The sequence below is a fragment of the Tasmannia lanceolata genome, unplaced genomic scaffold (assembly GCF_043159265.1).
Source record: "Tasmannia lanceolata isolate RefF3 unplaced genomic scaffold, GAP_Taslan_0.1 ptg000023l, whole genome shotgun sequence".
Classification (NCBI taxonomy): domain Eukaryota; kingdom Viridiplantae; phylum Streptophyta; class Magnoliopsida; order Canellales; family Winteraceae; genus Tasmannia; species Tasmannia lanceolata.
In genome coordinates this window covers 10,824,039-10,849,068 of record NW_027518700.1, presented here as the reverse complement: position 1 = coordinate 10,849,068, position 25,030 = coordinate 10,824,039, and the positions used below count along the sequence as shown (strand labels likewise).

At 37.6% G+C, this 25,030-nt stretch overlaps 2 protein-coding genes and 1 pseudogene across 2 annotated transcripts in view; 1 reads left to right on the top strand and 2 right to left on the bottom strand.

Annotated features, from left to right (window-relative positions):
- LOC143855769 (uncharacterized) overlaps positions 1–25,030 on the top strand; it is a 72,994-nt gene that overhangs the window by 32,289 nt on the left and 15,675 nt on the right. The gene's annotated exons all lie outside the window — the stretch shown is intronic.
- LOC143856141 (protein OXIDATIVE STRESS 3 LIKE 4-like) lies at positions 12,673–14,129 on the bottom strand (annotated as a pseudogene).
- On the bottom strand, positions 15,180–15,988 carry LOC143855698 (uncharacterized). Its single transcript, XM_077365774.1, has 2 exons — positions 15,840–15,988; positions 15,180–15,756 (listed from the first exon to the last, which is right to left on the bottom strand). Exons 1-2 carry the CDS (start codon positions 15,967–15,969, stop codon positions 15,287–15,289), a joined length of 600 nt encoding a protein of 199 aa, XP_077221889.1. The 5' UTR covers positions 15,970–15,988; the 3' UTR covers positions 15,180–15,286.

Here is a 25,030-nt window from a genome sequence, read left to right as displayed (position 1 = left end):
AGTTCGTCGCCTCAAAAATCAGCCCGTCACCTTGTTGTTTTAAGCTGAGATGAATCTCCCCAACAAGCATGTTTTTTGATCTCTCCAACAAGTATGGTCTTTTTTAGGGAAGTGATATCCACGCCTTTTGATTACTTGGGACACCCAACAACGGTGTATCAATGACTACAGAGGAGCTAATGTAGTTCACGTCACAAGGATTCAATGGGGCTGATTGCCAGGTACACTTCTGCTGGGTGTCCCAAGTAATCAAAAGGGGTGCATATATCACTTCCCTTTTTTAGTACCTAAAAAAAGGATGTTTTTAAATCTTAGCATTGGACAAAACAAAAAAAAATAAGGGTTGATTTTCCAGGCTTCGTACTTGATGGAGGTGAAATGATTTATCTACTCATACGTGTGACAGACTCACAACCATAGTTAGCAAAACTTCATTTTAAATTGTGTTTTAAAGTTTTGTCGTTTAAAACTTTTTACCAAAAAAAAAAACTCAAAACCATTTCAAACGTATCAGATGTGTTTTTATTTTTACCAACATTGCAATTTACGCCCCTTTTCATCATTTATCAAATTATCTATCGAGCCGTGAAAAAGATTAAACAAATGACAGAAATAAATCCACTATCTGTTTTACGTCAAGCAATACGTGGAGTAACTCCCGATACAACAGTAAAGTGGCGATCAGGTCCGCTCATTCCTTCAAATGGGAAGTACATCAGCCCCTTTGCAGTCATGGGTACACTGTAGCAGGGTGTCCCAAGTGATGAAAAGGGGTGTATTTATAATTTCCACAAAATTTTAAGGGGATTTGCTAGGGACTGTCGCAGAAGGCATTTCGAGGACCAGCCATTGCATGAGAGAGCAGCCACATAGGTTCACTTTTTGTCTTATTCATTTTATTCATCCTATGTGGCTACTTTCTCATGCAACAACCGGTAATGCCTTGCGATTATCCCTAACAAATCCCGATTTTAAATGTATTAAATGCATTTTTTTCATTTTTTTACTGTTTCAATTAATTTGATTGTTTTCTTATTATATTTTTTGAGCCAATACCGAATTTTTCCTGTCCCATTGTTTTCCCGTATCAGTGTATCACGTTTTGCTGACAACACAGACCCAAGTCTATCAATTGGATTCGGTTCCTTCAGATTAATCCGATCGGACGGTCCATTGACAGCACTAGAGCCTAAGATCAAGTCCACGTGGGTGGTTGAGATGGAAGAACCGTTGGCCAAAGCAAACCTCATCCTACACTCGTGATTTCGAAGGGCCCACTACATGTGGGGCGCACGTGACACTCACATGCACGAAGCTAAGAGACCTATTGTGCAACAGTGGGGGGGGGGACATAATATAAGGAATTTTAAAGGCCACTTTATCTTTCCCAATCGATATGAATCTAATCTAATCTAATCATATCTAATCTAACTACTATATATAAAGGCGGAATCGTGGGTTAAGTTCTTCCACCCTTTGCCAAAAATCCCATCTATATCCCTAGACCCGGCAAATGGGTAACCCAGGCGGGTACGGGTACCGGCGGGTACGGGTAAGAAATACCGGCGCGGGTACGATAGCCTTTTGTGGACCCCGATCCGGGAGAGAGGTGGGGGACGAGCCCCCAGCGGCCTCTTAGGATCATCCACGTGAAAGGAGAGCTCTACCAAGGAACTCTCAAAACGGTTGCCACTCTCATAGCATAGCACGAGTGGCGATATAAAAGAGATACCTCTCGATTCGGGAACAAGTCCGGATTCGAAACGTACCTAAACAAACTCAGAGTCGCCATCCACGGTATACGGCCATGGATCCTTTAAACAAAAATATGCTCTGTATGCCATGGATAACCAGAAATATATATGGGTTCGTGCCTGATTACGAATGGAGAAGGTCTGAGAGCACCCCCAATTCGTCCGAGTGCAAGCACTTGGTCTCTTATGCCATTTATTATTAACTTCGAAGAGTTTCGGGCGAAAATCATATGAAATAGGAACAATTCTCAGGAATCGTCTACCTAAGCATGCATTTCCTGAGGATGAAGAAATAAACATACAAAATGAAATGAAAAATTTGTCACCGAAGCAAAGCTAGGTTATGAGTGACATACCTAATGGGTGTCTAAGTTCTGGTGGGCATACACATGCAAGCTACAGCTAAAGGTATAGTATCAGTACAAGAAAGTAAGAAAGCACATCAAAACATGAAACACAAATCAATGCTATATATGACTGAAACAGAAAAATCCTAAAACTCTAATGCAGGACTGGACTCGGACCAGAATGGCCATCCATCCTAGCTGCGCTACGTATCCCGGCCTCGGGAAGAATCGGAGTCCACGTAGTTCGATGCCCTATTCTAAACTACGATGCCTAACCATCTAGAATCGCTATCCTAGACTCGATTCCACTAGACTCGACTAATTTTTAAAGTTTTTTGTACGATTACTTAAGTTCAAGTGAATTGTAATTTTTAGGACTCTATATGCCCTAACTAATGCAAGTTGTTTAGCCTTAAGCTAATGCAGGTGGATCCTACATCCTATGTGTAACTAGGCTGTGCAACCTAATGAAAACCATAGGCTGACTATATGCCTAGTCTAGCCATCGGTTCGACTAAATGTCTAACCGATCGACTCGAGGCCTCCTAACTCTAGGGACACTCACACGACAGGACACACCATATCAATACAAATCAAGACAAACCCCTAACTCTAAAACACATCAAACAGCTAGGACAGACTCCTAACTCTAAAGGAAGATCTTTTGAAAAAGGTTTTGAAGAAGCTTTGTATTTTTGGAAGATTTGATATGTTTATTTTTAAAGGTTTGGCTGGACTTGAGATGTGGATCTCAAGCTGCACTACGTACCTCGTGAGAGAGGATCAAGCCAACGTAGTTCGAAACGAACTCTCCTAATACGCTAAAAAGCTCAAAAGCATTTCAAAATGACTTAAGATTTTTGATATTTTTCGACTGTTTTTGAATTTTAAGATATTTCAATGTTTTTGAATTTTTAAATGTTTTAACATGTTTTTAAATTTTAAGATATTCAATTGTTTTTGAATTTTTAAAAATATTCAATTGTTTTTTTTGGATTTTAAAATATTCCAATGCTTTTGGATCTTAAAATGATTTCACTCTTACAGGGAACATGCAAGCACAACCACAAACTAGGGCAAAACCCTAAATCAAAAGGGAAAATCCCGAACAATCAACCAGCGTCTATGTTTTCATGCAATTCACATAGGTCCGACTCCAACTTTTTGTTTGCTTCACCATGGCATTCGATCTCCTCACTCCAATGTAAGTTATCTTCTGATAGCGTGAGGACCCGCTTATCTAACTCTTCTTTTATCATCTTAGCCTCATCAATTTGCTGCCTGAGACTCTCAAAATCCTGACATAATTCAATGTTCTCACTCTGTGTAGCTTGGATCTTCTCATCTACTTGTGAAAGCTCCATCTCCTTCTGACCCAACAAATCCTTTCCAATTTCAATTTAATGCTGCAACTGTTCTCTTTCATTTCTGACTATGTTAAACTTATCCCCCAAAATCACCGCACAACTTTGACACTCTTCCAACTTCTTAATCGACTCATTGAGATGAAATTTTTCCATTTCTACCATTTCCATCTTTTCAACCATTACTCTAACCTTCTCCTCAAGGTCATTATTCATTTCCTGTAAATAGTCGAGAGCATTGTCTAGATATTTTAGCTCCACAGCTTTTTCAGCACCAAAGCTCTTATAAATCAATGACAGGTAACCCAGAGTCATTGCCTCTTTGAGGGCAGCATTGTTTTCCTCCTCTAGAGTGTATTTTTCCTCCCTCAGATTGCAGAATTCTTTCATCAAAGATCAGTTTTCTTCTAGCAGCTCAGAATTTTCATTATGTAATGTCTCATAAGCCCTTTGTGAATCTGACAGCTGTGCCTGTATATCTTGTCTCAACTATTTGTTCATTTGTAGGAGTTTATGTTTCTCAGTTTGTAGCATTGACAACTCCTTTGTCCTGACTTCACACTCATGTTCAAGGGATTTTTTTTTTTTTTTTTTTTAATTTCAAATTTGATGCCTGCAGTCTCAGTTGTTCTAGAAGAGTAATGTTGACAAAGTTCTCAAAAGGAAAGCATTGTTTTTCATCCTTTCCATCAGAAATAGAAATCCGCATGTCTTCAATTTTTCCTAGAAGTTGCTTCAAAAGTACTTGTTCCTCTCTTTCATATCATGTATGCACCTCTGAAAGACAAAGACCTCAACCTCGGCATAGAAAACTTCCTAAAACATAAATCCAATCCAACAGAGGAGCTAGTAGCAGGTCTGATTTGTGAGTTCAAAATGTGCATGGAATAGGGGGTGGAATCTGTGCTGAAACGGGGCTGGTTTTAATCCAAAACAGAGGAGCAGATTTTTGGGACAGAACCTTTCAGATTTTGTGGATAAAATCTGTGCAGGAATTGGGACAGATTTCAGGCTGAACTAGGCAAGAATTGGGACAGATTTCATGGGCTGAACTGGGTAAAGATTGGGACAGATTTCATGGGCAGAATCTGTGCCATACAGAGACAGATTTCATGGGCAGATTTAAGGGCTAAAACTATGCTAAAACTGGGTAGCAAAATGGCTAAATCTGTGCTGAAACAGGGGCAACAATAGGGTGAAAACTGTACAGATTTTGTGTCAAAAATTGGGCTAAAACGGATTGAACTGTGGACAAAACAGGGCTGATTCGTTACACCAAGGTGGGGCTGTACATGTTAAAACAAGGTGAGGGTTGCAAATGTCAAAGTTTAAGGGCTGCTAATATTAAAAATATGTAGGGACTGGCATTATCAAAACGTGTGTGGGCTGTTATCTCTTAGTATCAAATTAATAAAAACTAAAGCCATACATGCTTAAAAATGATCAATCATTACAATGGATTATCGAACAGGGGCAGCAGTTATGCATGTAAGACAACAGTTGCTGTGTAGGACAGCGGGTACCTAAACTGAATATAATTCTTCTTCCTAATTATCATATTTGATACCACAATTAACTCAGTACCATGCTGACAATAAAACAACTGTAAAGAACAATTTCATTATAATATTGACATTGCCATTTGTTGTAAAAACAAAGTATGACCTTAATTAGAACAAATAGTAATTAAAGCTTGATATCCGAATCGACTAATTCATCTTACTCTAGAACATTATCATTTGGTCCTACAATAGAGCATTATTTCTTAGCTAAAATACTATATTTGTAAGATAGGTTAAATGAAACATCAAAATGAAGTAACACCTAAATCAAAGCATCGAAACTTTGGCCAGCAATTTGTCTAATTTTTTTATTCCAATTAATCCTGAAATGATCAATTCACTTACACATATACATGCCTGTATTCACATTATGTAAGACAAATATATATCTCATATAATTTTAAATGTGTATTCAGCCCATACACATTCAGTCTCTCCTGTTTTCACAATTGTGTCATTTTCTCATTCTTTTCATAGCAACCATTGAAAATTATTATAGTTTAGAATAACTGAAACACTGAGGTAACATTAGAACAAAAAACAGCAAAGGAAAACTATGAGACTCACACATGTGAACAAAAACTACAACAATCACCTTCTGTTAACAGCACATTGAATCAAAGCAAAGTAAATAGAATCAAGAAGAAAAAAAAAAAAAAAACTGCTACGGCTATTACCCCACTTCACACAACAAATGAGGTCTGCTATGAATATTACAGGTGATCCAACAAAATAAAAACCACCAGGTGACAACAATTATGTATTTTAACCCAACCCAAAACCACAATTATAGAACATATAGCCTATAAGACAACTGCTATGTAATATTTAGACAACAATTATGTATTTTTATCACTAACAGAATCCTAACAATGAAGGATATAAATCATATTAATAGAGTATAGAAACCCATAGGACAGAATTTGTACAAAACAAGGGCTGATCTATAGTGCAGAAAAAGTGCTGAACCCATATCAAAACAAGGCAGAATTGATGAACTAGACTACGTCCAAAACAGAGCTGAATTGTAATTGAAACATACATTGCAGCAGTTCTGAATATAATAGGTCTAAATCTATATGGAATTATGCCTGAAAACAAGAAAACAAGCTGGTAAAAGCTACTCTGAAATTAAAATATGACCAAGGGTAGAGCGAAATGACAGGGTCACGCACCATAGATCCCAAAAAAAAAAAAACGAAAAAAATAAATGTGCTCCCCTTTTTCCAGATAATCATAAACACATGAGTTTCAACCATTTATAAGGAGCATGATCAAACATTGAAAATTTTCTTTATATGTAATTCATTTTTGGCACCAAATACTTTCCCTTTTAAAGGATAGTTCTCAATCAACACTGCATATGATGAAAATATGTAAATGATTCATGCTAAACACTAATTTGATTCACTTTCTCTTTAATTATAAAAAAAAAACTGCCAAAAGAAACATTCTACATGAAAATTGAACATGCTCTTTACTTATACACCCAAGAATTTCAGCACATTTCAAACAAGCAAATTTTATACATTTTCCAAAGACTCTTGTCAAATATCCTGTGTAAAGGTCAAAAGTCTATTATCGATTCTTTCAAGAGAAGAATACAAGAACTCATATTCATGGCTAAAACTGAAGTAAAAGAAATTGAAAGATATGTATAGGTTCAGAATATATCACTTTCTTTCTTAAAATTCCAACTCAATGCTTCAAAACTTAGCTCTCATTCAAATTCAGGGGAAGGGAGTCTTTTAGAAGAAAATCTATTTAAAGCTTTCCATTAACAAAATAAAAAAAAATAAAAAATCATTAGATTAGAGCAATAAATTCATGAAGCACAGCTTTGCCTTTCTTGTCATTAGATCAATATGCTTTGCTAATTACTTAGCCTATGGACAATTCTTTGAAAACATTTATCAAACAACTATATTCATGAACATAATAAGATGATTAAAAATTTTCAACTGGATGAAAAACATTTATCTTTCATACAAGATTCTACGAAATCAGTAGGGGCAAATGACCCTAAATTTAGCACAATTATCATATAGACTGATATATACCCTAAATATATATATATATATATATATATATATATATATATATATATATATATATATATAATGAGAATTTAAAACCTGCTAGGGCATAAGTATCATTTAATTTCGCCCAAATAGAAGGAATATAGTGCCATTTAGCTTAACAAATTCCAAAGAAATTTATGTTAAACAGAACTAGAACAGTTTCATTTTGACAAATCTAAATCAAAAATAATTTAATCGCATTGCTAATTCAAGAGAGGAAATTATACACAGGGAAACAAGATGAACATATCATAGCAAGTAAGATTAAAGGAAATATCTGAAAATAAGCCAATACTAACCTTTTTCTGTTACTCAATCTTTCAAAAAAAAAAAATCACTAGAACCATAATCTTAAAGAGCGAAACAACAGTCCTTATGTCAATCTTTCTTCCTGCTTCCTTTCAAATAAAACGAAGACGATGAAAAATCTCCAGATTCAAGCTCTTTTTCTCCCTAGATCTGAGATTTTCTACATGTCAAAGATAAAATTCAACAGCGAAAATAAGGAATTTAAGACATATACGAGCAGATTTTGATGAAGGAAAATTAGATCTAAGAATTAGAGGCAACAGATCTACGGTTTTGGTTTAGGGTTCAATGAAGAGAACGGCGGTACAAGGAAAAGGCACGATCAATGAGGCTTGGAAAGAAAGAGAATAAAAGTGATCATCGGAGAAGAAGGCAGATCGGAACTTTGGCCGGAGTTCTGACAAGGATGATCAGAAGAGACAAAGTGCTAGAATTCGGATCTCGCCGGAGCTTGACCGGAGAATGATCAGAGAAAAAGATAAAAGAGTTTAGGAGTTTAGATCTAAGGTTTAAGGTTGAAATCTAAGGTTTTGCAGGAAACAAGATTGAAGAAAGAGCATTGAAATGAAGAGATCTAGCTTTGCCGGAGATCGGCCGGAGTAAGGCCGGAGAGAATAGATCGGGGAAGAAGAAAACAAAGAAAACTAGGGTTTGGGGATTTTTCTTTCTCTCTGAGAATTTTCTCTAAAAATAATGAACAGTCTCCTTCTTTTTTTTTCCGTTGATTTTTCATATATATAAAAAAAACATTGATATCGGCACACCCCAAATTGATGGGCGCACAGAAATGGTGGGCGCACCAATATTTGATGGGCGCACGAATAAGCTCCGTCTCAGACGAGCTAATTCACCCCCCTGCTATACAAAAATGATTTTTTTACCTCCTTTTCCCCCATGGACACCACCCTACCTTGATTAATTCAACCCCCTTCTGAACGCTGACACTACGGTCTTCTCCTGGCTCGTTCGCTAAGCAAACATGCTCGGATTTCGACGAAATTTTGAGGGGACCTCGGTGAGACTCTAATTTAGCTTAGGGTAAAGTTTGGGACCCTACCTAGCTGATTTGATGGGGTTTTGCAAAAAATTGGAAGGTGAAGGGTACGGTCAAAATGGGGTGTCTACACCTTTCATGAACCCGGAACCCACCCGGGCGGGTACGGGTATACCCGCGGGTAACCCGGCAAATTTAAAGAAGAAATTATATATATATATATATATATATATATATATATATATATATATATTAGGAAAAGAAATTATATGATGAATGGGTGTATGAACACATAAATGTGGTACGATGGATGTACAAGCCTTGGTATTTAATCCAACAGCAGCTTCTTAACAAGTCAGCGGCTGTTGGATCAAATATCAAGGATGGGATGATGAGTACATGTTTATACTCCCATTCATCATACAAATTTTCATCTACTTTAACAAATGTTTATTTTAGTACAACCAAAGATACCAGTTACATGGTCTGATTGCTTTGACTTGTTTTGTTGGCCCACCCACATAGTCTATTTTTTAGTGTTTGGTGTTTAGGCCTTAAGAATAAAAAGTTAAAAACCGAATGGCGGGTAACCTGCGAGCACCAACGCCCGACCCAGACCCACCCGCGGGTCACGGGTACTGGTTGGGTGTGGGTATTTTTTTTCGCTGGTTTTGAAATTGGTACCCGTACCCCTGCGGGCCGGGTGTACCCACGGGTACAAGTCCCATTTTGCCGGGTCTATATATCCCAGCTGTATTATGCCTATTATCTTTAATAATAAGTTATGATATATATATATTAACTACTTTGTTTAGGGTAAAATCGTAATCTACATACAAAAAGTACCAACACGGGTACCTGTCTATGATAATTACGAAAAAAAATACCAAAAAGAGGTAAAGACATATGACAATGACGAAACAACTACTTTATATTACTCATTCAGGACACTTGCAAAATATAGACGGATTTCGGGCACCTCAAGAGGAACAACAATTATGGAAACCTCTATCGATTGGAGGGCTAGGATCAGCTTATATCGATTGGAGGGCTAGGATAATATTAAATAATATTAATAATTACTGAAGAGGAACAACAATTATGGAAACCTCTATTGATTGGAGGGTTAGGATACTATTAAATAATATTAATAATTATTTAATACGATTCCGAAATTTCAGCCGAAATTATCGAAATTTCAACCGAAATTACCAAAATTTCAGCCGAAATTATCGAAATTTCAACCAAAATTACCGAAATTTCAGCCGAAATTACTGAAATTTAGGTCAAAATTCTATACGAGAAAAATAGTCGTTCATTGATTTAGTCGGATTTCAGGCGAAATCCGCGAAATCCAGAAAAATCAATTTAAAAGATACTTTAACTCGGTCAAAATTTCTGGATAATATTAAATAAGGGATAAAATCCATATTTTTTGGGATATTCCTTAAATTTCGGAACGGGATGTCGGGGGGAAATGAAATTTCGATCGAAATTTTTAAAATTCGGTTAAATTTCGGAACAAAATTTCGAGGCAAAACAAAATTTTGTTAGAAAGTTCATACCATTTTGGGTTGACCGGATTTCGATTTCAGTCGAAATTTCAAACCATGCTTAAGAGCAAGATTTTAAATTTCAATTTAAGTTTCGGTCGACTTGGAAATGTGGACGTTTCGGTTTTAGAAGAAAATTTCGGTAAAAAGTAAAGTAATATTGTTTTCCCTATTATATGAATAGATCCTAGGTAGTTGTTCCTTTTAATCAACTCCAATATTAGATTGCCACTTCATGTTGCACTATTTGAACTAATATTTGGGTCCCACGTGCAATGCAAGTGCATTTTTCCTAGTGGAGAAAAAGACTAACAAAAAGTGGGACCCACAGGTAAAATTTTTTACACATTCTCGCCCCTACTGTTTATTTCGAAATCCGAAGTTTATTTTAGTAAAAAGAGTGAAACCGATAGATATTAGTGGGACCCACTATTAACAGCTTTTGTAAATAAAAGTGGTCGTGAAATAAAAAAAGGAGAATCAAATACCAACGCAAGCCTGCCAAAAATCAGACAAGCTGGCTTTCTTGGTCCATTCTCTTCTAACTCTCTTAGTTCTAACTTATAAGTTCTGACCAGGGTTTTAAATTTCGACCGAAATCCGAAATTTACGATTTCGGTGGAGACCGACACCGAAATCAACATTATCCGAAACGGTATTTTATTTCGACCGAAATTTCGGAATTTCGGACGGAATTTTAGAATTTAGGATGGAATTTCGGGCCAAATTTCGTTTTTTCCGAAATTTAACCCAAAATACCTGTTTCTTTTAATTAATTTAATAGTTCACCGAAATTTCGAACGAAATTTAATATTGAATAAAGTAGTCATTTATTTGTTGTACCGGATTTCGACCTAAATTTTGAAATTTCATGGGTCTGAAACTGGTATCAAAACCGAAATTTCAAACCATGCTTCTAACCCAGGTTTTAAATTTCGGTTTCTGGCGAAATTTTGGTCCTTCCCGAAACCGAAATTTCGTAAAAGCTCTCGAAATATCATTTTTTTAAGCCAAAATTTCGGTAATTTCGGTCCAAATTTGTTAAAGGATTAAATAATATTAATTTATCAATTATTTCGCCGAAATTTCGATTTCGGTGCAATTTCGTTTTGGTCCCAAACTTTCGGATTTCGGTCGAAATTTAAAACCATGGTTCTAACTTCTAACAATGCGGCAACCCGTGGAGTTTTCTTTTTGGGCCGTCCATTTTAAAGTCCACGGACGCTTACCAGTACAAAAATTCTTTAGTGAAATAGCCCATCAGGAATGGGGGCCAACTGGATGTGGGTCAGATTTTCTTATTCGATCACTAAATGCTTGTAACAATTGTACATAGGATTGTACGGACATTCATCTAGACCGTCCCTTTGGTAGACCCTACTGATCAAAATTACTCCAATGCATGGATCTTTTGTGCATTAAATGTGGACCGTTGATCGTTTTAATTTTAAGCCCACATCAGTTGTTCAAGAGTTCAACTGCAGAGATGGGTGGAGATATGGGGATCCAACCCTTTGATATATTTAGTGTAAAATGGACGGCTCAAAAGGTTCATAATGACGGCATTAAGACCTCATCTGATTGAAAGGTAAAGATAATTCTATGGGGAAATATTTGGGGACACGACCTATCCATGGCGGGGATCATTGCATGAATGGTTTAGATCAACCAAAACAGGTGGGTCCCATTGAACTTTTCGAGTGTGTATTTTGTAGGGGTTTGCTAGGGACTTTAGCAGAAAGATATTTAGCGGGTGGTTGTTTCATGAGAGAGCACCACCTAGGATGAATTAAATGAATAAGACAAAATCTGTTGAAAAGTGAGCCTGTGTGGCTGCTCTCTCGTGCAATAGCCGGCGGCAAAATCCCTTTCTCAAAAGTCCCCTGTAAATCCCTTCTTTTAAAATACACGTCCAAGTATCATTTCAAATCTCCTTATAAAGGTATGGTATTGCTAATCCCTTGCTACTGTTGCTTGTGAGGCCTCTCTAAAAATATGTGAGAAGAGAGTGGTTAGATGCTGGAGTTCACCATTTGTCATGCCAAAACTTTATTCTATCTCCTCTGTAAACTCTGAATTTAATCTCTTATTGAAACTTGAAACTCTTTCTTGAAACATCCCTCCAAGTTGTTAGAGCGCAGAAGATTGAACGAAATAATATTTATCAAGTAATGTTTTAACTCGGTTACTTTGTTTGTTCAAGGATCTTGTTTTATTAACCACCACCATGCAGCCATGCTCTATGTGCCTCCACCCCTCACTGAAGTGTTTTGCAGACGAGTTGTGAACGGGTTTGCAATTTTCTATCTTCCGTTCCACTATCGTTTCGCAGAGTGTGAAACAAGGGGCAATGGCTGGTTGGGATTTTTTTTTTCCTTTTTTGGGGGTTTTTGAAGCTATGTGTTTTCTCACTTTTCTATTTTTTAAGAAGGAACTGTCCCATAAAACTTGAAATTCCACCAGTTTGACAAAGAACTAGGCACTGAACATTCTGACAAAGAGAGCGAGATAATGACTTTTTTTTATGACCTGATTGTTTTGGATTCTGAAAACTGATAATCAATTACTTAATAAATAAATCTCCTGATTTGTTTCTATCCCAATTATTTAAATAGGGAAAGGAGAAAAGCCTTGTCTCTTTTCCAACAGACATTAAACCAAATATAGTAACCCAAAAAAATAAACATAAAAAAAGAAGAGAGAGAAAACAAGAACAAGAAATCAATATAATTCAAAAGAAACTGATATTGGGTCTGTTAACAGAGATAAAAGGAAATTAAAAGTTAGGTATTTGTTTAGGATAATTAAGGATATCTCAAGTCATGGAGGGAGGAAGACCTTGGTGATTTGAAGGACTGGAATTTCTTTTATGGAGTGGCAAAGGTGCCAATGGGGACTCTTAGTGCTCTTCTTCTTCTTCTTCTTCTTCTTGTGTGTCTTCCAAAGAGTCGGGGCCTATGAGAGGAAGAGAAGTATTGACAGTATTGTAAGGAGTTGTTTTTGAGGACTTAGCAGCCATGAGTATTCTTCTTCTCTTGTTGAAGGGATTCTTTGCCTTTACAAGATCTTTCACACAAGTCACTTCTGCTAGGTTAGCAAAAGATTTTGATTTCCCAGCAAAGAAATTCGACAAACCACTTCTGAAAAAAAAATAAAAGATGGATTCAATTATCAATTTGAATTTGGAGAAATATACAATGCAACTTAGTTAAGATTTCAACAAAAGAATATAAGGAAGAGAAAAAAAACATACTAATTTGATCATTTGAGAACTCACATTAACTCAAACAAAATAATAAGAAACTAATAATTGTCAAAACCCCACAAGTTAAAATTAAATAATAGTGAACAAATCTGAAAACATGTGTAAATTGATGTTTCCAAGATCATTTAAATGTTCATAGTAAAAACCTATATGTTTCAAGAGGAAGTCTAAACTGAAGGGAGCCCTTGCAGAAAAGAGGTGAAAGGGCTCCCCCATTGGCTGCACATCACCATCATGTTTGACTTTTCAGCGGTTATTAATGCATGATGGTGATGTGTAGCCAGTAGGAGAGCCCTTTCATCTCTTTTTTGCAAGGGCTCCCTTTAGTATAGAATTCCTCATGTTTCAAGTATTGCCATATTATAATTTTTCCTCTATTAGCAAAACAGTGCCTTGAAATCAGTAGGAAGTCTAAACTGAAGGGCGCCCTTGCAAAAAAGAGGTGAAAGGGCTCCCCCATTGGCTGCGACATAATTTTTATTTTTTGGTTTTAGTTCATTTACCAAAAAACCCAAAAACAAAATATAAGAAACAAATCCAACCAAATTCATATTCCTTCAAAAGTGAAATTTTTTCAAAATATAAGAGAAAAAAAGAGAACCCACTTGATGGGAAGAGATTCTTCCAATGATCCCATAGAAACCAAACCACCTTTGAATTCACTCTGAACATCATCCTCCTCTTCCCGATCAATCTCCGCTGTTGATTTGCACGAGTTCTCCCCTCCAACGCCGATCGACGAGCTCTCCACCGTGGATTCCGAGCAATCCAAACAGAATCCATCCCTCCCCACCAATTCTCTGTCCAAGTGGGCAGAAGAGCACGACACCCCTTTCATAACAATACCCTCTTTCTCCTGCTGCCCCTTGCCAACATACACGGTGGGTCCCTCCTTAACCTCCCTGCTACCTACCAGAGTTATTCTCTCTTCTTCTTCTCTTCTTTTATTTTTTGGTTGAGGGGTTAAATAGATATCTCCTCAGCTCTATTCTCCGAAATACTCCCACGTTAAAAATAGATTGGATTTGGTTGAATTGACGGAATTACCCTCACCGGAGTGTAAAATGGAAATCTCTCCGATTTTATGGGAAGATTTCTATTCCTATACGAGGATGGTCCAACTGTAGTTTACTAGTTTAGTAGTTGATTGATAGAATTTTTCTAAAGAAATGACCGACCATCAATTCTAGGGTCCCAAATGTGGGGGGCATGTATGGTCAATCTAGACCATTGATCTTGTAGAAATGACTATATGATCAAAGGTGAACGATGGATTCTAGGATCCCAGAAAAGGGGGCATATATTTTCAATCTAGACCATTGATCTTGTAGAACATCATGGGATGGCCCAGATGGTCTTGGTCCCATTTCGGACTGAGATCATAGGCCTAAGAATTTTTTAAAAAAAGCAATGGTTGAGAAACTATTGGCAGAACTGTAAATAGGCTCGATGGATCAAGGACCTCCATAAAAAACAACTAGTCACAGGTGGATAAGAAGGATGTTTCGAATACTCTGCTATCAACGGTTCAAATTGAAATTTGAATGCCACTAATTACCAAAGATCTGAGTTGAAAGATTTCTATGACTTGTGCACTAATCAAGCACCATGGAGGATAGAGCTGTTTAGATATCGAAAGTAAGAGATTAAATGATACAGGTACAACGCGACACGTAGTCGTGAAGTGTTAAATTATTAAGGGTGTGTTTGGCGTACCGTTTGAAATAGCGTTTGAAACGCCGTTTTGCAAAATGCCGTTTTGGTTCAAAACGGCGTTTTGGTGTTTGGTTGGCCAGATCAAAACGGCGTTTTAAACGGCAAACAGAGGTATTGTGTGTTTGGTTGCAAATGCCCCAAATCGGAGTTTTAGTGGTAAAATGACAAAAAAGGGCATTGTTTGGTTAGCCTCAATGTAACTCAACTACTCTCTCATTAGGCCCAATATTAGAAGGTCATTAGGATCTCATTCAACACAATTAAAGTTAAACATCAATGCCATAAATAGTTATACTACTGTTCACAAAAAAATAAATTTAAAAAGTGGCACAATGAGTAATTTATATAGAACATAATTCATCACGAATGCGGTCCCGAACCGAACCCATGAAAGCATCATCATGTGCATAGTCAAATGTATCATTTTGATCCATAGCATGATCATAACCCAAACCAACATTAACAGTAGGCATATATGTATCATCACGGTCAGCTCTATCGAACTCCTCATCACGACTTGCATGCTTTCTGATGTAGTTGTGCAGTGACATTGATGCTACAATTAGTTGTATCTGGGTTTTTAAATCGAATTTAGGCATTCTGGATAGCAATGCCCATCTATTTTTCCATACACCAAATGTACGCTCTATAATGTTCCTAAGAGAGGCGTGTGCTTGATTAAATTTCTCATTTGAACCACTTATTGGTTGAGTACCATGCCGAAAAGCTGGAACATGTGACCTTTCTCCCATGTACGGGGCCAAGTATCCCTTCATATTGGGGTACCCGGCATCAACCACATAATATTTATCTACATCAAAATTTGAAAAGAAAGTTATGTAAGATATTATATATTATATTATATTAAATTTATAGTATTATTTGTGTACTTACCTCCCCTTGGGTGAGGAAAATTAAGATCCGGCGTACGCAGTGCTTCTGAAAAAATCCTTGTGTCATGAGCAGTATCTTCCCATCCTGCCCATGTAAAGGTGAAGCACATGTCAAAGTCATAGCATGCCATGACATTTGTTGAGGTGTAACCTTTCCTTCCTCGATATGGAATTTGCTTTGCTTGATGCACAATCACTTGAATGTGGGTGCCATCAATAGCTTCAATACAATCTTTGAAGTATGGATAAAATTTTGCCCTATTTTGGTTGTATGCAGGAATAATATCATTGTAATTAGGCTCTGGCTTAATCATATCAGACGAAAATCGCATTGCACAAGTTAAGATTTTATGAAATTGCCGGCTAATTGTCTCTCCAGAATGTTGGAACCGCTCCTACATATACCTATTAGAAACGCCATGTCCTAATGTCATCAGAAACATTGCCATTATCTCCTCAATAGACATTGCTTTCGTTGGTGTTAACCCATATCTTGTTTTGAATAAATTACACAAGTTCCTAAATACATGTTTCTCTATACGAAGTTGCTCATAGCATCGGTTTGGTGCACCATCTCATAGGTCCATGATAAATTTATGCCCAGTGTATTTACTTGTTCGGCAAGGTGTCTTGCAAAAATACATAGAATAATACCTAATTGCATCTTGCACACCTTCAACAACCATGGCCATCAAATCTTCATCATCATAATCTTCGTCACTGTCAATTGATTCAATTGATGCATCTGACCCATCTCCTGAATCCATATTCCCTGCAAATAAAAAACCAACAACTAGCATATTCAAATCCCGTATGGCACACCAAGGGAAGATGTTACTGGTATGCTCCAGGCCTCTGTAGTGTAAAAACAGTTCAAAATAAATTGTATACGAATGAAAAAGTTATACATTGTCTTGAGCTTGTTCAACTAACATATAAAAACCAACCAGTTCAAAATAAAAGTAACAACCAACAAGTTGCAATACCCAAAAAACTATCAGAAGTTCACTACCATCGATCACAAGATAAAAAATAACGTCACTTGTCAATATCCAAGTAACACAAGTTCACAACCAACAGATAGAAAACTAATCAATGGGCTGGGGATAGTAAACATCGTCATCATCGAATGACGGTTGGAATGGGACTCCCAACTCATAATGTAGCCAACTAATCTTTGTTTTGTCATCTCCCATAGCCACCCACAATGCACGATTCTCTTTTACCTTGAACAATTTGCAAGCGGCATAAAAATTTAGTGACCCTCTCTCATAACCTGGCAACAAGGCTAATTGCCTCACGATTTTAGTCATGTCAGCATCAAACTTCTCCATACGGACAGATGTAGTCATGCTCCTGTTTTCCACTGCAGTCGCGAGACGCTCTAAGTTTTTGGAAATATGATTTGCAACCGATCTTCTTTTACATTAAGCTCTTTCTTCCTTGCTACTACATCTGGTTCCGTCTCATCTTCACCATAAACAGGCTCATTCGAAGATACTGGTGTGCCTACATCTTCATCTCCCTCTTCCTCTATATCAAATGGGGTAGATGGTTTGCTATTTTGTGTCTCAACTTGGCTTGCAGAAGGAGAAAATGCAAGTCTTCCAGTTGCAGAAACATCTAAGAACAACTCCTCAAGATCCAGCACCTTTCCAAGGCTTGACTCCTAAAGCACGCATACTTTTTATTTCTCCACACAAAACAAAAAAAGAAACATTATCATGTTACTGAAATGGAAAAAAACTTATAATAAAAATAAATTAAGTTTAAGTTTATTGATTACCTTAATTTGAGTATCCCACCAATCGTCTGATGCATCTATGCAATGCTTCGCATGATCAAAACCCAAACCAGTTGCACTGGTCAACAAAGAATGCCACAACTGCCACTCCTTTTTAGTCGAGTCCCAATGATTTTTCATTTGTTCCTTAGTGAATCCCTTGCCCGTCTTCTCATTAAAACCATCAGTTGCTAGCGTCCACCCTTCCTTACTCAAGTGTGAACCGGGTCTAAATCTCCTCCTAACTAAGTCCTTACATATGTCAATCCAAGCATTATGGCTATCAGTATCCCATTGAGCTTTCTTAATAATCTCTTTTCCATTTGCCTTCCCTTTTGTAGTCTGGAAAGATATTTTTGCTTGATCACTTTCCATCTAAAAAATTCAAAGCGTAAGCAAGAAATTCTCTACACAACTCTACAAGGTCAAGCTACAATAGAGAGTATAAACACAAAAAGCTAAATAAGCACCCAAATAAGAAGCCCCAAAGTAGGGTTTTCCGATGGTTGAGACCACACAAAAATAGCACCCAAATTAAATGCGAAGAATTGCATACCAAGTGGAAATCTTGAATGAGTTCTTCAAGTATCTCTCCTTACAAGGGAGGAAAAAAATGAAACAGCAAGAAATCCATGGTTGCATAAATATCGAGGACAACCCAAAATAAGAAATCTCGAATAAATACCTGCTCCCGTATACAAGTCGATAAAAACGGAAAACAAAGGCTCCTTCAATTAAATCCAGTAAAACAGAATGTCCATTTGAATTTCATGAAAATTTTCTTCGACTTAAGATGGAAAGAATAACAATTAGCATACAAAAACATTAAGCAAAGACAACCCTTTTTTTGCAGTATCAAGCAAGAGTGATACAGAAAAAATCAAAGTAAACCCTCTTCTAATAGTTGACATACGCTGATCATAGGAAATGATATCTACGTATTACGCCTAAAAACATCAAACAAAAAGTGAGATGAAATATAAACCTAAGCATGGATCAGGCAAAAATGTGAATGAGATAAACACATCAAGATAAATAGCAAAAGATTTAAAGAAGGGGAGATTCATACAGACTCAAGAGATCTTCTTTATGTCCCTTTAAAAGTAGTAGAAACCGTGGAAAACAGATGTACCGGGTCGAAATTCATGAATTATGCTTTCCTTATAGAAGCAAAAAATAGAAATTGATAGAGAAAATCTCAAAGCACAGAAACCCCCTTTGTTGACAAATAAATCAGAGGCGACAAGGACTATTCATCATCTACAATCAGCAACAATCCGTCATTGTCAACCTGAAAAACCAGACATTGGCTAATTTCTCGTCCAACAGTAGACGCTACTACACCAACCATTCAATAAATCCATGTTCGCAAAATTATCAGCGCAAAACCCACAATAGCATGGCTCGCATAAAAACCTACTCAAGTAAAGAAATCGATAGTACAGAAACCCCAACAAACAAAGAACCACAAAACCCTATTTTGGGTTTTTAGAAATCCTATTTTCTGAGATTTAACAAGATAATAAAAAAAGAAAAAAAAACCACTGAGTGGAAAGAAGAGAGAGAGATCCGTACCTGCTATGAAGGTTAGAGAGTCTGAGGTTGCTTGGGAGACGTCTGGAGGTTGAAGACAAGTATCGTGTCTTTTTTTTTTGGAGCACAGCGAGAGTCGGGGAAAACTATCGAAAATTTTCGTTTTAACTTGTGCCAAAAAAACAAAGGTGTAAAAATGGGTTTGGTGAGGGTAAACATGTAAAAACCCACAACCCAAAAACTCCGTTCAAAACAGCATTTTGTAAATGGACCTCCCCCCCTCCGTTTACAAAACGCCGTTTTGAGGGTTCAAAACGGTGTTTCAAACGGCGTTTCAAACGGTGGCTGCGCACCCAAACACTCCCAAACGGCCGTTTGGCCCCAAAACGGTGTTTCAAATGCCAAACGGTGTTTTAAACGGTACCCCAAACACGCACTAAGTGAGTCACACAATTAATTACTTGAGGTCCAGTGATGTGATACCTGACACACGAGACCATTCGAAATGGATATCGAAATACGATTGCCACTCAAACTCCATAATCGCCAGAAATTTGAATTCAAATAATGAAAAGAGACCTCAGGAATCAGAGAGTATAAATATAGGGAGTAAATAATGTTGGAAGGCTACACACATCAACATATAGGTTGCATCTTTTCTTTTTATCCAGGAGCATTTTGTAATGTAGATCTCTTTTGCTCTCTTCATTTTCTTTCTGTATTTTCTCTGTTTTCTCTGTACTCTAAACGAATTATTAAGTTTTTTTTCACAAGGCATTCGAACCAACAATTGTTGCTCGCAGTTCTCACATTACTCGAATTTAAGGTACAATTTTACTAATTGGAAAGACATTCGAAAACCGTTGATCAAAAGTTATTTTCTCTTACAATAGAGTGTAGGATTTTTGCACCAACCAAAATATGATCAACAAAAACATTAACTTCTCTTCAAATGTGAGATATCTTCCTAAGAGACACTAATTGAGACTTACTTGTGTCTCATGCACATGATCTTATCATTTGATGTGAAATGATATGAACGTCAATGATAATTCATTTCTAAATGCTGTTGAGAACTCCATGAGCAAATGATCACCTGTCCATGTTCCATCAAGCTTCATTTAAGATTTTACCAACAAAAATATTTAGTAATTCTTTATCATACGCATTGGATATCCATATATTTGGGATGGAACCCAAATCTTGTTGGTTTCCTCTTGATGTTCTACAAGATCAATGGTCTTGATTACATGGTAGTGCCTTAAGATTTTTTATTACCATTAATCCCGACAATGATTGTTTGCCTAACCAACTGTTTCCATGTGTAATGACATGATTGGATTTGATGAACTACTCTCCCAAAGGATCTTTCTTCTTTAACACGTCAATCAATTAATAAAGTTGTCCATTTTAGTGTATTTGGGTTTTAGGGTTCGGATTTGGTTGTTATGGCTGATTTTGGGGGCATTTTGTTTGCAACGGTTTGTATAAAGCTTTTATTTGTTAGCTTTTATTTAGGTATTAGGGTTCAGATCCCCTTTCTTCCCTTTTCTCTTCATTTTTATGCTATTTTTCTGTCTGCAATGGCTTCATACAGATGTTTTTTTCTTTTTTGCAATGGTTTTTATGGCTGATTTTGGGGGATTTCTGTTTGCAATGGCAATACTATATAATTCTGTCGGTGGTTGTTGGTGTATGGATGTTTTGGGTATGGATGTGTTGGTGGTTGTGGGTGGATGTTTGTGCTTTGGTTGTTGATGATGGTTTAAATGTTTTTGTGGTTCTGGATGGATGTTGGTGCTTTGGTGGTTGATGGGTGTCTGGTGGTTTGGTGGTTTAGTGGTTGTGGGCGGTTGTCGGTGCTTTGTGGATGATGTTGTTTGGTGTTACAGTGGTTGTGGTTGCAAGTCGGTGCTTTGGTGGTTGGTGGTGGCTATAGGATTTTTGTTTAAATGCTTGTGACTGTGGTTATGGTGTCTTTGCCGGTTGTCTTCTTATACTAAATTTTGTTTTTTTAGTATTTCATAAGGTTACCATCATGCCTCATCAACTAGCAGATAGGCGGATGTTGATCCTTCGAACTGCAGCTATAGTAATCTCTGCGGCAGCTGCAGTTACGCTTAGGGTTCGACTATACCTAGAGCAGAATATTACAAGAGCACCTTACGAAAGCGGGTACCTACCCCGTAGGACCTTTGTTAGACGTATCACGAACGCAGAGGACCATTGTATTGCTCTTCTTCGTATGGATGTCCGGTGCTTCCGCACCTTCGTGGCCCTTTTTAGAAAAACTACCTTGCTGGAAGACACAATTCATTGCACTGTTGAGGAACAAGTTATGATTTTCTTAAGTGTGATTTCACACAACGAAAGGAATCGTACTGTTAGGGCAACCACAAGAAGGTCTGAGGCAACTGTTTCAAAGTATTTTAATAAGGTTCTCGATGCTCTTCTCATTCTGCAATACATGTTCATAGTACGTCCATCAAGGGAGATACCACGTGCAATATGCCTTATTTTAAGGTACATTTATGATAGCTACGTATTTTGACTGTAGTTTGTTAGTAATTGAGCCATGTTCACAGTGATGGTTGACATCTGAATGTCCATATTATAGGATTGTCTCGGTGCAATTGACGGGACGCACATTCCTACAAAAGTATCTCAGGATATTCAGAAAAGATATATTTGTCGTAAGCACTTCCCATCCCAAAATGTGTTAGCCTGTTGCGACTTTGACCTAAAGTTTACGTACGTCCTTTGTGGGTGGGAGGGGTCAGCATCTGACTCACGGGTGTTTGGATCTGCCATATCAAAGCAGAACGGGATTCCTATTTTGCAAGGTAATAGTTAATTTATTATTATGTTTGTACAGATGCAGTTCCCGTAGTACATAGCTAATTTGAGTATAATCCTTTCTTTGATTGTAAGAAAGTTTTACCTTGGTGATGCCGGGTATCCGTGCCTGTCCCATTTTATAACTCCAATCCGAGGTATTGGTTACCATCTCAATCAGATTAGAGGGCGCAGACCAAGAAAACCCGAGGAGTTGTATAACCAAAGGCATTCTTCGGCAAGGAATGTAATCGAGCGAACTTTTGGTGTCCTGAAGAAGTGATTCGGCATATTAAATTCAGCACCCATGTACTCATATGACAAGCAGATCGACATAGTGTTGGCCTGTTGCTGCGTCCACAACCACATTAGGAGGGAGATGCCCGACGATGCCTACATTCAGGATGTTGATGATGAGCTGGCATTGCTTCCACCTGAAGAGGAAGAGGAGGAAGGACCTGTTCCTCCTCCTCCTATGACCAGGGCCAAGGATTTAAGGGAAGGTCATAAAATTCGAACCACAATCATGAATCAGATGTGGAATGATTTTCAAGCACGTCGTCGTCGTTAGGAAACACACATGTGTTTACATTTTCGATATATACTTTGTTGGAACTGTAGCTTATATTCCTTTCTTTGTGGTGTACTATTTTTATAGATATTCATTTAGTGTGCTGGGTTGAGATCTGTTTATGTAATTTCTATGTTTGCTACAGTATTGGTTAATGTAACTTCTAAGATTGCTTATGTCTATTGGTTATCTATAATTCTATGATTGAAGTTTTTTATATGAAGTGTTTCAAAAAGTTGCAGGCGAGATGGCAGCAACTGCAGGTACAGCTGATAAGAAGGTGAATGTCTCATGGAATGTGACTATGGATGGGGCTCTCTTGGCAGCCCTTAAGAATCAGATAGCCGAGGGGCAGAAAACTGGTGCTGGGTTGAAAGAGTGTGCTTATTTTGCTGTTGCGCAGGAACTAGTTACTGTCCTGAACATGACCTAACGAAAGAGCATGTGAAAAATTGGTTCAAGACACTGAAGACAACTTATAGGACTCTGATCTCCATCATAAATCTCAGTGGCTTTGGCTGGGATGAAACTAGGGCTGGCAATTTCACCCGGAAAAGCCGGGATCCGCCCCGCTTGGGGAGGGGATTCCCCGATTTGAGTGGGGAAGGGGAAGGGGAAGGGGATTTAAAAAATTCCCCGGTGCGGGAAAGGGGAGGAGAAGGGGATGGAGTTCGCCCCGCTGTAGACACCACATTTTGACCGTGCCCTAAACCTTCCAATTTTGTGCAAAATCCCATCAAATGAATGAATTAGGTCCCAAAATTCACCCTAAGCTAGGGTAGGATCCTACCAAGCTCCCTGCAAAATTTCGTCGAATTCCGAGCGCGTTTGCCTAGCGAACGAGATGGGAGAATGTCCGTAGTGTAAACCACAAAAGGGTGATGGATTGTCCTAGATGGGGCTGTCCAAGGTCATAGAAGGGGTGCGAATTTGGCATCTCCTTATATAAAACCCATTTTCATCACAAACAAAGGTCATTTTCTTTTCGACTAAAAAAATAGCAGAGAGGGAGAGAGAGGGAGAAAACTAAACCCTAACACCTTCATCCCTTCTTCTCCGATCGCACCTCTGCCGGATTCTGGCCAATGTTATCCCTCCGATCGCACCTTCTTCTTCCTCTCCGATCTCCACTTCTCCGGTAAATCCACCTCCTCCGGTGAGCTTGAGTTCCGGCCAAAACCCATTTTCCCCCTTCGATCATCTTCCCCGGTGCGCTTGCCGAAGCTTCGGCCGGAATCCTTGTTGAATTTCTTTTTTGTTCTTTATTCTAGCAAGTAATTTCTTTGTTAAACCCTAGATTGAGATTTTAAACCCGAGACTTGATTTTTCTTTTCTCATTTGGATTCAAAACCCTCGATCCGAACCTCTTCTTCTCTAGTCATATTCTCCGATCATCTTTTACCTTGCTCCGATCATATTCCGTTCAAATTCCTGCCGATTGCTCTTTCTCATGTTACCTTATTTCTTCCTTTGTTAGTTTCGGCACAATCATCCTCTTCTTTTGCTTCATGGAAACCCTAGCTTTAAATTCCATTTTTCTTAAACCTCTTTCTAGCTTTAAAAATCCTAGATCTAAGTCATCTTTTACATCTTTGCTATAAAAGACCTAAGTTCATCATCTTTTATCTTTGATCTTCCCTTTGCAAACCTTAGAATTGTGTTCAAGATCTCAGATCTATTTTAATTCCAGGCCGTGCTTTAGAAATTCCAGAGCTTACCTTTAGAAACCTAAGCTTCGGTGGAAGATTCAAAGATCCGACGACTAGAGTTGCGGATTTGATTAAAAGATTTCCTACAACTAGTATAAGAGAGCTGCAAGTTCTGATAAGGTATAGGTCTTGAGCCGAATTATTATTATTATTTTTTTGATCCATAAATGTTTGCTTTGATTTATGTTATGCAAGTGTTTTAAAATGGCTCTAATCATGGATCGGTTGCAGTATATTCGATGAATGGGATTCTTAATGACTAAAAGCTGAGCGAACAACTGAAGTTTGTTAAAAAAAAAAAAGGTTTATGATGCTCTAATGCATGCATTTTGATGTTAGCATTTGATATGGGTTTCGTTTCATCTTTGAAAATGTTTCGGGATGATTGTATGGTTTTCCATTGATATGTTGAGATTTTCTTGTATATTTCTCGTGATTTGCTTTGTGAGCCCTGAATTGCTTTCATCTGAATGAAGTGTTTCTGGGTTAGACAATTTTGGTTTTTACTGATAAGGTTGTGGGTTTAATATGAAGATCATACTCTGTTTTCCTTTATGTTGTAAATCTCCCAAGTGATGAACTGATTTGAAAATTCTGTTTTTAATATTTTGTGCTTGAAGGACAAGTGTAGTCATTGCTGACCATTTGATCTAGATATGATGCCAATATTGAGTTTACCTTAGATAGCTTGCTTTGATGTAAGCTCAGTCATGTTTAGGCGTTTCCAAGAATCTTGTCTTGAGAATTACATTGTAAAAGTT